Here is an 11,535-nt window from a genome sequence, read left to right on the forward strand (position 1 = left end):
TCTCTCTCCCACACGTGTGCCGGCGTGAGCACAAAGGCACGCCTCTCTGCCAGCAGAGCACGCGGACGCCTGCCTGCTTTCCCGCACTCCCCTCCCTCGGGCTTCTCCTCAGCTTAGCAAATGATAGTTGCCTGTATGTGTCTCAGAGAGCCTCTCTGCCCTGCCGTCTCTTCCCACAAAGCCACTGGTCTGGCAACTGCACCTCCCATAACCCTCCAGGCGCCGCTGCTAGTGCTGGGACAGCCTTGCCACTGTCAAACCTTGATGCTTTCCCTTGGCAAACCTTGCTAGGCTGGATTCTCAAAACCCTCCTCTTGCTGGAGCCTTTGGGATTTTGACATCCACCCGGAGGCTCTGTAGTTTCCCTGTCTGGGACATTGCAGCAGATTGAGGCTCCTTGTGCACCCTCTTTCCTGCCTGCTTTCACTCTGGGGTCATATACCAGGACCCCCTCCTCAAGGAACCAGACCAGATTTGTGACCTTCAGTGTAATAATAATTGCAATATGATTTAAAACATACACTTTAGAAGGATTATTTAATAGCCACCGAGAAAGCATTGCCTCCCTTGTTCATACCAGCTGTGCCCTGAAAGCTGGCAGGATTGGAGGAAGAGGATCTCAGGGCTGGAACAAGTTCATGGAGGAGATACAGGAGAACCAGATCCGTAGAGGATTTTTGGGTGCCTTTGAGAGATCCAGCACTCTGTGGTGCTCCACACCTATTCCTCTTAATGCACTTCTTGTTCTTTTACTGTTATTCCAGCTTTGCAAACATCAGCAACGAGGAGCTAATTGCTGGATCTTTTTCTTTCTCTCTCCCTTTGATTCTCCAGGGCTCAGTAGCTTCCAGCAGAGTGTGGCCATGGATAGGATCCAGCGGATAATTGGTGTCCTTCAAAAGCCAGAGATGGGGTAAGGACTATGTTCACTGTTGTCTTGGCGTTTCTTGAGTCACAGCGTCTCTTACAGTGAAGCCCTTTTTGTACAAAGCCTTTTACTCAGCCCCTCTTTTCCTCTTTGTACCCTAGCTGGATGTTTCTTTGAGGCACTGGCATTGGGAAGGATTGACCAGTTTTGTAATTGGCCTTGGTGCCAGTGGGGCTAAATATAAGGCAGAGGGCTGTAAGGAATGTGGGCTCTCCCTGGAAGCCAGAATAAACTGGCAGAACCATCCTGCCGTAGGGTTGCCACAAATCAAAGTCGACTCAATGGCAAATAATGCCGCCACTATCCTCCTGGTTCCCTTAGGCTGGGCATCTCTAGCTCTATGTTCTTTACTTCCTTCTCCCCTTGTGCTTATGGTTCTTCTCTTCCTCCTCCTCTTTCCAGAGAGCGATATCTTGGCACCCTTCTGCAAGTGGAGAGGATGCTGAAAGTCTGGTTCCCCCACATTGCTTTAAAGAACTCGTGCGCCGACCACACCGGAGAGGCAGCAGAGAAGAAGTGTGAGGCAACAAAGGTGAGTCCAGGACTTCTGCCTTCTGCCCTGTTTTCCTTTGGGTTGGACATCTTTAGAACTGAGAACCAGTGTTGCTTCTTCTGATTGCAGAAAGCTTGTGGGTGTTGGCATAGCCATGCATGCTTCCTCTGGAAGTGAGGCTGGCTGGCTTGGCCTGAGGCTCTCAGCCAAATGGTCTTCTTTATGTTTAGGAAGGGGTTTATTTCTTTAGCAGTTGCACATCCTGACTGTCCTCTGCCTTGGACAGCAACCATGTACAGGCCTGGGTTGCCATGGATGCCTTTCCATCAGTGCAAAAGTGCTTAATCAGAGCAAGGAGACTGGCTTTGAGGCAGCAATGTGTATTGGCTTATTTTAATAATCATCCACAATGATGGCTGGGGAGACCCAAGTGTTTATATCTTGCCAGTGCAGATGCAACACAACATGGGTTTTGTTCCCATGGAACAACATGGCTAGCTTAGCTATTAAAACCTCTGAAGTGCTTTGATGGTTGCTTCCTTTCCATTAATTCAGTGCCATTTTCCTCCTCAGCAGTCTTCCACACCAGCAGAAAGCACCACAAGGAACAGGCGGGTAGCCTCCCCGCAGGGCTCTAGGGAGAGTCCCCCGACGGAGGAGCTGCTCCAGACGCACCTCACAGACTCACCCGAGGAGGACAAACCCAGCCCTCCGGGGGAAGGAGAGCCCTTGCACTTCCTGGGTGACTGGCCGGCCATGAACCTGACCTGGATCCACACCTCGCCCATTTCAAACCCTCCTCTGGGCCACGTGGGCTTTGGCCAGGCGAACTCCACCTTCGGCCAGGCCTTCCTGCATCCCGGTGCCCAGCCCTACGGGGTGGTTGTCTTCCTTCCAAACCCAGCTGCTGTTGCCCCGGGGGCCTTTGCCCGCGCCACGTCCATGGCCTCCGTCCCGGCTTCCTTGGCCTGCTGCCACTCCAGCGCACCACTTCCGCGATGCCAGAGTCTGCCCAGCGCCGTCATGGCCGGTGGCCGTCCTGTAAAAGGGACCCTCGGGGGTCTCTCTCGGTCTCTGCCCAACTTGCCTGCCTCCAGCGCGGCCTCAGAGGGACAGAAAATGGCTGCCTGTCACTGCCACTCCTGAAACTTTTGAGCTGTTTGCGTCTCCCAAAATGTGTGAATTTATTTTCTTCCCTTTTTTAAAAAACAACCCCCCCCCTTTGCTTTCCTCTGTCCTGTATTTTTTACTTTATTTTTTTATTTTTAACTTAAAAATGTTTCATTGTACATCCGAGAGATGTTGCAAAGCCTGGCTTTGGAAGAATGTTTGGTTTCAATAAAAGCCGCGATGGTGGCTGTCAATGAGTTTTTGCAACGAGTGGGTTTTTCCCCTGTGTTTTTCATAGAATCGTAGAGTTGGAAGAGACCACTAGGGCCACCCAGTCCAACCCCCTGCCATGCAGGAAATCCAATCAAAGCATCCCCAATAGATGGCCATCTAGCCTCTGCTTAAAGACCTCCAAGGAAGGAGACTCCACTACACTCCAAGGGAGTGTGTTCTACTGTCGAACAGCCCTTACTGTCAGGAAGTTCTTCCTAATGTTAAGGTGGAATCTCCTTTCCTGTAGCTTGCATCCATTGTTCCAAGTCCTGTTCTCTGGAGCAGCAGAAAACAAGCTTGCTCCCTCCTCAATATGACATCCTTTCAAATATTTAAACAGGGCTATCATATCACCTCTTAACCTTCTTTTCTCCAGGCTAAACATGCCCAGCTCCCTGAGTCGTTCCTCATAGGGCATGGTTTCCAGACCTTTCACCATTTTAGTTGCCCTCCTCTGGACATGCTCCAGCTTCTCAATGTCCTTTTTGAATTGTGGTGCCCAGAACTGGACACAATATTGACCAAAGCAGAATACAGTGGCACTTCTTTTGTTCACAATGGGGAAGACAGGAATGTGTTACCCATGTTACTCGGAAATCTCTTTAAAACATACATCCGGGTGCTTTTACTTCATTCCACACTATCTCTAAAATAAAATAAAACTAAAGGAGAGAGAACAAGCCAAAGAGCCATCCTAATCCAGCTCCTTTATTGTGGAAAAGCAGATTCTTCTGGGGAGGCTCACAAACGACACGAAAGCCAACAGCCTGTGGATCCTGCTCTTAACCAGCGGTGCAGATACATTGCTCCTAAATGTGGAGTCTCTATGGAGTCGCTTGGGCCAGGAGGACCCTACTCTCAGCAAGTTCGTCTAAAGCTCTTGTATCACACCACAATCGCAACGCTGGCCACAATAATGTCCCATAAACATAAAAAGTTTCACCTCCTCTGAAGATTCTGGCTCAAAATCATTTTGGCTATTTAGACTCGAGTGGGCAATGTATGGCCCCCTTGGAGGTGTGTGTATTACTTCTTCGTGGTCTGCTGTGTGTGTGTGTATATATATGTATCGTGTGTATATAGTATATATGTATTACGTGTGTGTATATGTATGCATTATGTGTGTGTGTGAGTATGTATATGTGTGTGTATTACGTGTGTGTGTGTGTATGTGTGTGTGTGTGTATATATATATATATATATATATGCGCATTACATGTGTGTGTGGATCCAAAATGCCCCCAGAAGGCCCTCTGAAGGCCAAATATCTCCAGAAAACTACAAATCCCAGAACCCCATAGCATTGGACCATCATTTATTTATTTATTTATTTGTGTCCTGCTCTTTTCCCAGAACAGCTTCACATTAAAAAAAACACAATACAATTTAAAAAAAACATAGAAAAAAAAGTATATTAAAAAGGAATTGAAATTATTACAGTATTAAAACAGATAGTTATTAAAAGAATAAAACATATTTTTACACACACACACTATGGAAATTAAAGCAGTATCAACCTGCATTAATTTTTGAGAGAAATGGATTTGAATCAAACACATAAGATTTAAAAAGAGTTAGAAACATGACTAGCGTAGAAAGGATTATATAATCGTATGCTATAATTAGATTACATATATAAATAGTATGGAACCACATATATACATGTATACTATTATAATCAATATATCTATTCTAATAGGATTGAGTAAAGGTCAGCTGAGGCCCTTTAACTGAAAGGGAATTTTATAAAAATATATGTTAGTAAAAGAGAGTTTTTAGATAAGCTTTTTATAACACTATTATTTATTAAATATTAAATAAATTGTTTTATAAGAATAAAGGAGGTTTATATCTTTGATATGATTAGCTAAACTTATAAAATATGCTGGACTTAGTTATTTTAAATAGTATTTTTTTTGGCTCTATTAAGATGATCAAAATGGCTAAGTGTCTTGTTTAGAAAAAATAAAATAAATAAATAATGAAGTAGACTTGCATTACAAATACAGCAATTAAATTAGACAAAAAAGCTTCAAAGGAAATAAACCTTTGTCTGCACCTGTAAATCTAGGATAATGTTACAAGGGAAAAATAAATCAAGAGATACGGGAGTTTTATTCTCACTAATTGACAAGAATACTTTTTTATAAAAGGGTGACTTAAAGTTCACAAAAATTTCTAACTGACCCTGCGTAATAAATAGGGGGCTATGAATATTAGAACACACCTATGAATCTATAATGGCTAATTTAAATGGTCATGAGACGTATGATGAGATATGTTATGGGTGGAGTTTTTACATACTTAAAAAGGTGGTCTTAAAATTGATCACAGGTCTAGATCTGGCCAATAAAAAATGAGATAGAAATATTGTAACAGAAAATGTCATATAAATATTGTGTGAAACCACCTTAGACAGTGTGCCTCTTCTTGCAAGATTGTAACTAATAAATTGGAAATTGCTGCTTCACTTGTTTTGTCCTGATTCATTTGATTTGGTACTTTGGTACTTAGAAGAAATCTGTATCTCACAATTTTGCAGTGTAGAATGTATGTATCTCTTTCCAATACTGGAATTCTTTTTAAATGCCAGGTAATCCAAAGGGGGGAAAAGAAAGAAACATGGAGCAATAAACAAATATTTATTAACAGTAACAACATTATATTTAGTAACCAAGTGGTCCGTTAAAAGCATAGACTGAAAAGTATGTACTGTATGCATAGAGAGATGTTTAATAACATTTGCCCAGGCCTGAGGCCTAGTTCTACTACTAGGCCTGTTTGCGTTGCCATGGTTACCATGACTAGGCCGCAAAGCCTGGAAGGGGGTGGAACGTAGGGACGGGGAAAAGAGGCTTGTATTTCCGGTTCCGGTGTCACTGCTGTCCAATTTGGGAAGGCCCGGGGCTGGTGAGTAACCATGGGTGCATTGAGGGGGTCCAGAAGCCTCCTTTTAGCCTTTATTTACCTTGGGACGATGTAGGCCGCACGCATCCCCGGCCTCGATTAGTAGCACCTGCCCGAGAGGGACGCGGGGGAGCCGGGAAGGGTCGGCGCTGCTTATGGAGGCATAGCCCTTTTTTTTCCCCATAAGTGAATTGGGGAGGAGACGAGGGGGAGCCTTCCCTCATCGCCCCTAATTTTGGCATTCAGGGGATATAAGATATTATTATTATTAGGGCGTATAAAATAATTATAGATAAGATGATTATAGATATTATAAGGAGATATAATTATAGATAATCATAGATAGGATAATTATAGAAGTATAAGATAATTAAATTTAATAATAATAATAATAATAATAAAATTAATAAGGGGGTATAAGTTATAATTATAGATAAGATAATTATGGATATTATAAGGAGGTATAAGATAGTTAAAGATGATGATAATAATAATAATGTTATAAGGGGGTATAAGATAATTATAGATAAGATAATTATAGATATTATAAGGGGGTATAAGATTAATAATAATAATAATAATAATAATAAATTTATTGGGGGTATAAGAAAATTATAGATAAGATAATTATAGATATAAGGAGGTATAAGATAATTAAAGATAATAATAAATTTATAAAGGGGTATGAGATCATTAAAGATAATTATAGATGAGATAATACTTAATAATAAATAAATAACTTTCATTTATATCCCGCTTATTTGTAAGAAACAGTCAAAATGGCTTCCAACAATTAAAATAATACAGATGTACAGAGATAATTATAGATATTATAAGGAGGTGTAAGATAATTAAAGATAATAATGTTAATAATGATAATAATAAATTTATAAGGGGGTATAAGATAATTATAGATAATTATTGATAAGATAATTATAAATATAAGGACGTATAAGAGAATTAAAGATAATAATAATAAATTTATAAGGGGGTATATCATAATTATAAATAAGATAATTATAGGTATTATAAGGAGGTGTAAGATAATTAAAGGTAATAATAATAATAATAATAATAATAATAATAATACATTTATAAGCCATTGACCGTCTTTTGCTTGATGTAGGAACAAGCTCCGTAAAGGATGTCCCATCACTTGAAGTTCGTCGCCCGGACTGTGATGGTCCCCAATGGCAATGTGGAGGTGGCCTATCGTGTTCTCAACAGGTAAACAGCTTTCTATGAAGACCATGCTTTGCTCCAGAGGTGGCCCCAGTGCTGCTGTGAGCAAATAGCATGGCATTTGCTCTTGGCTTATGGTAGTAACTTTGGCAGCCGAAGGCTTGTATGGTCCAGCTTTCGGTGCAAGGAACGCATCCCCTCTCTGAAGATGCCAGCCGCAGATGCTGGCGAAACGACAAAAACAAACTCTTTGGGGCCACATAGCTCCAAAAACTCACAAAAATCTATGGATGCCGGCCATGCAAGCCTTCAACTTCATAGCCTCTTTCTGTTTATCAGTGATTCAGTGTAACTTTTATTTAGAGCAGTGATTCCCAAATTTTGGTCCTCTGGGCATTTTAGACTCTAGCTCCCAGAGTTCCTGACTGTGTGCTAAAGTAGCTGAGGCTTCTGGGAGATGGAGTACCAAACTTTGGGAATCATTGGTTAAAATTGCAGTGTTGAAACATATGATGCCATACACCCAGGAACCTCTTCTCCCTTCATGTGTGGTTTGTACTGGGTAGAGATATCAAGCATAGGTTTTCAAAGGTCTGTGTGATCCATGGAGTGTGTAGAAATCAGGGTTGCATTCTTCATGAGCAGTGAGGGACATGAAAATTTAGGGTACCATACAGCCCTCAGGGCTATTTTTGTGGCCTCTGACCCTTTCAGACCCCCACTTTCCAGGCCAAAAAAGGTGAATTGTCTCTTGGTAACCCTCTAGGGAAGTCAATTCATCTTTTAAATAGGTTGCAAGGCTCCTCTGCATACCCATTTTGGCAGGAAAAAAAATACAACTACCAGATTTGCCCATCTCAAGGGTAGAGTGAGTGCCAAGGGGAACCCAAGCCATTGTGGGGTGCCACCCTTCAACACCAGTTTCTTCCTTATTCCTTCAATTGCCTGCCCCCACATTATTGAACTGCTAATATGTCACAAGCAAGGTACATTTCTGTATTCGCCAGGGCTCTTCTTCAGGCTGAAATAATTTGGAGGAAAGAGCAGAAAGTCCCCAATATCTTGTCCACAGTCTGCATAGGGAGACTTACTTGCAAGATGCAAAGAAGATGGCCGATAAGGCAGCAGTTTATGCCGAAGTGTGCTTGTGACCCACCTTCCCCTTATAGCAAGTTAAGGGGAAATGTCATTGCCCAGTTGGTTCTCAGTGTTGTCTTTTCCCAGCTTCAGTGAATGCAAAAAGGATCCAACAAGATGATTGAGGACAACCCTGTCACATCACTGGGCAGCTGTCAATGCTAACAAGGAATCCCAAACCCAGCGTAGTATATGTAGGTAGCCATGGGACTCAGCAGAGTGCCATCCTGTGGCTACTTCTCCAAGCCTCTCCCACTGGTCTTTTCCTCTTAGCTAGTCTGCCATACAGGATGGGAAGGCAGACGCAAGCGGAGACAGGATATATATGTGTAATTACTACAGTAATAAGTAAATGTGTACCTCTTGGCCAAAGGCCTTCCTCCAACAACATCCGGAGGGATGTATAATTCCCACTCTGTGAGCTAAATTGGTGTTTATAATCTGAATGGCAGCGTGTGCGTATTCATCGACTGATTCATGCGCCACTTGGTCTGGAGATTTGGTTGACATGACCCTTGGGAGAGTTACTTGACTAGAACACAAACCAATGGATTCCAGTTACAAGGAAAGAGATTCCCATTAAACCTTAAGAAGAACACTTTTGACTATAAGAACTGTTTGGTGGACTCTCCTTCTTTGGAGGCCTTTAAGCAGAGGCTGGGTGGGCTGCTTCCAGGGGTGCTTTAGTTGTGTCTTCCTGCATGGCAGGGACTTGCATGGCCTTTGTGGTCCCTTCCAACTCTGTGATTTCTATATTTTGAAGGAAAAGAAACTCAGTGCAACTGGAGGAGCGGGGGGGGGGGGCCCGGGGCGGGAATGGTGGTCAAGTGTCTTTTATCAAGGGAAGAGAGGCAGATATAAGGAGAGCAGCTGTTTCAGAGAACTTGAGCCGAAACTAAGGACTAGAAGCTTGAGGCTTAAATAAATGTTTCTACATGCTATGGTCCACTTAAAGCAGTGGTTCTCAACCTTCCTAATGCTGCGACCCTTTAATACGGTTTCTCATGTTGTGGTGACCCCCAGCCATAAAATTATTTTTGTTGCTACTTCCTAAGACCGTTGGAAATATGTGTTTTCCAACCCTTGGGAAAGGTGTTGCGACACACAGGTTGAGAACCGCTGACTTAAAGCATCTTTGGGAAGCATTCTTTAAATATTTAGGTGAGGGCTGGGGACAGAGGAAAAACTTCCATACATCTTTTCATCCTAAATCATGGTGCTTTCCAGGTGTTGGACTGCAACTCCCACCATCCATCACCATTAGCTGTTTAGGGGGATTACTGGGAGTTGCAGTCCCACAGCACCTGGATTCCCAACCCTTTGTATCCCTGCTATTATGGTGCGGTGCAAGATGTGGTTGGAAAGGGGGAGAAGCGGAGGGGAGCATGGATCGATGTGGAGGGATGCCAGGGCCACTGATGGGGCAGCCTTTGGTTTTCATTGAGAAAAGATATCCTTGGCCTCCTGTACCTGTGACCCACTAACTAAAACATGGTGGATCATGACAAGGCCAGGAGTCATGAACTGAGCAAATGCCTCCCTGGGCCGGGAAGATGCTCCTATGTATAGCCCTGTGGCAGCAGCTCTGCACACTTCTCCCTGTTCCTCTGCTCCTTCAGCCTCAATTGGTTTTAAAAATAGCTTGAACTGCAGTTACTCCGCTGCACGATGTCTTGTGTGTTTTGCTGAGCCCTGGGCACGTTCTCCTCCGCTGCCTGTGTTGCCAGCGAGCCAAACATGTGTCTCCCTCTCACAGCCCTGGCCCATGAGACTCGCAACAGCGCAAGGAGGCGAGCACGGGGGTTGCATAACTCCCATTCTGAGAAACCCACTCGGACGGGGATTGGCCGGGCGCTGGGTGGCGGGGGCACGTCACGGCTGGCTCCCATTGGGTGCTGGAGGCCAGTGGGTGGGCTCCGGGGTCCATTCACGACTCCTTTCCACACACGCCTCCCAGGCTGACACACCAGAGCAGCTTGCACAGCCATGTGAATGCCAGTGGTCCATTGAGGCAGGCATCTGGAAACGTGCTCAGACCCATTAAGCCTCCTAGAAAGATCATAATAATCTGATACTGCACGGGAAGAAGCGGGGGCTCTTCCGATTCATGCCCAGCGGATGCTTTTGGGCTGGCAGAATTTGCTCAATGGCTCCGTAGCAAGACTCTCAATGCTGAGGAGTATCTTCTTAGTCGCTTGTTCATGGAAGCCCTTTTGCAATACCTTTTATCTCAGCAGTCCTTACAACAGCCTTCTAGTGTAGTTCGATATTATCCCCAGGAAGGTTAAAATGGAGAAAGGGGCTTCTTTAGGGTTACTTGTTGAAGTGGAATTTGAATTCAGAAGCTACTCACTGCCTCAACTTTTTAGACCCTCTTAGCTTTATGCAGCTTTTCTCCTTCTTTTTCCCTATTGATTGCTATCTCACATTGATTTCATTTATATCCTACCTTTCTTTAACTGTGACGCAGTGGATGAACATCTTGGGAAGAGGCTGTTAAAACAAATAAATCTTCCTTTTGGGTGCATGTCGCTTGGCTTACATGTCTCTTCCAACTGAGGAAGTCAACTTCCATAAAGATTTCTTTTCAGGGACAACGGATGGGGCTGTGTAATCTCTATTTGTTTCAAGGATGGGGAACATGAAACCTGTGCCCCCTCCTCAGGGCACAAAAAGGGCACAGAGAGGGGGCAAAACATGGCAGAACTGCCCTTCTACAAATGTAGACTAGGATATACATTCTATGTTGAGGTTTTTTTTAAGTTGGGAATTGGAGAGCTGGCGAACCATCTTGTATATGGAAGGAAGGAAGCGTCTGACTTGTTCTGCGCCTCTTTGACTGTGGGGCTCCTCTCCCTGCTTCCAGGATCCTGACCATGGATGGCATCATTGACGAGTCCAAGCGGCGTCGGTATTACGAGAAGCCGTGCCGCAGGAGGCAGCGGGAGGCGTACGAGGCATGCCGCAGGATCTACAATGCGGAAATGGCCCGGAAGATCAGCTTCCTCTCGCGCAAGAATCGCCAGGACCCTTGGATGGGTTGCTGAGCTCCAAAAGGGTTTCCGCGGCAAAGACGTAGTAACGCATTCCTCCGACGGCGTTGCTTCTGAACTCCCTCTGAATAAGCAGAGAAGGCAGGAGCTGTGCTTCTCCTTTTCAGCAGATATATCTCTAAGACCGGTTCTCCATTTTTGTGAACATTCTGAAAAATTATGATGCCGATAAATCCTCTTCTAGAGGTCATTAAAAAGCGGCTTCAGTTTTAAAACGAGTGTCATTTCCAGTTTAATGCTGAATGGGTGCTTAAATAGGCCTTTTCCCTGTGTGTCCTGAATGGTGCCCTTGTATTAGGAATATTCCTCTTTATCAGCCACATCTTGTTACAAACAAAAACCCATCAGTGATATACCTTCATTGGCCGACCGAAATGCACCACACACTGCTTACTAATAATATGAATTATTAATATACTAATATGCATTACTAATAATATGTATTATACTAT

General features: G+C 43.9%; 2 protein-coding genes across 5 annotated transcripts in view; both read left to right on the forward strand.

The window, feature by feature from the left end:
- CIART (circadian associated repressor of transcription) overlaps positions 1-2,788 on the forward strand; it is a 34,558-nt gene extending 31,770 nt beyond the window's left edge. For 3 of the 4 annotated variants that reach the window (XM_089483114.1, XM_089483117.1, XM_089483116.1), the window contains 3 exons: positions 835-913; positions 1,331-1,460; positions 1,995-2,788. In XM_089483114.1, the coding sequence (XP_089339240.1) occupies positions 835-913; positions 1,331-1,460; positions 1,995-2,567 (782 nt within the window). In that variant the 3' untranslated portion in view covers positions 2,568-2,788. The remainder of the gene's footprint in view (positions 1-834; positions 914-1,330; positions 1,461-1,994) is intronic. The other variant, XM_089483115.1, reaches the window with a different exon arrangement.
- Positions 2,789-5,630: 2,842 nt separating this feature from the next.
- MRPS21 (mitochondrial ribosomal protein S21) lies at positions 5,631-11,284 on the forward strand. Its single transcript, XM_089483393.1, has 3 exons — positions 5,631-5,714; positions 6,838-6,938; positions 10,897-11,284. The coding sequence occupies exons 2-3, from the start codon at positions 6,856-6,858 to the stop codon at positions 11,075-11,077; spliced, it is 264 nt and encodes an 87-aa protein (XP_089339519.1). The 5' UTR covers positions 5,631-5,714; positions 6,838-6,855; the 3' UTR covers positions 11,078-11,284.
- Positions 11,285-11,535: the final 251 nt, after the last annotated feature.

This window comes from Sceloporus occidentalis, unplaced genomic scaffold, assembly GCF_023333645.1.
Source record: "Sceloporus occidentalis isolate IW3139 unplaced genomic scaffold, rSceOcc1.0.p SCAF_20, whole genome shotgun sequence".
Lineage (NCBI taxonomy): Eukaryota > Metazoa > Chordata > Lepidosauria > Squamata > Phrynosomatidae > Sceloporus > Sceloporus occidentalis.

What these genes read in the sequence shown, in the direction of transcription:
- MRPS21 (XM_089483393.1), top strand. Translation starts at nt 6,856, where the DNA reads ATGTCCCATCACTTGAAGTTCGTCGCCCGGACTGTGATGGTCCCCAAT. An exon ending in GCCTATCGTGTTCTCAACAG is followed by an intron (nt 6,939 to 10,896) that starts GTAAACAGCTTT and finishes CCCTGCTTCCAG; the next exon opens with GATCCTGACCATGGATGGCA.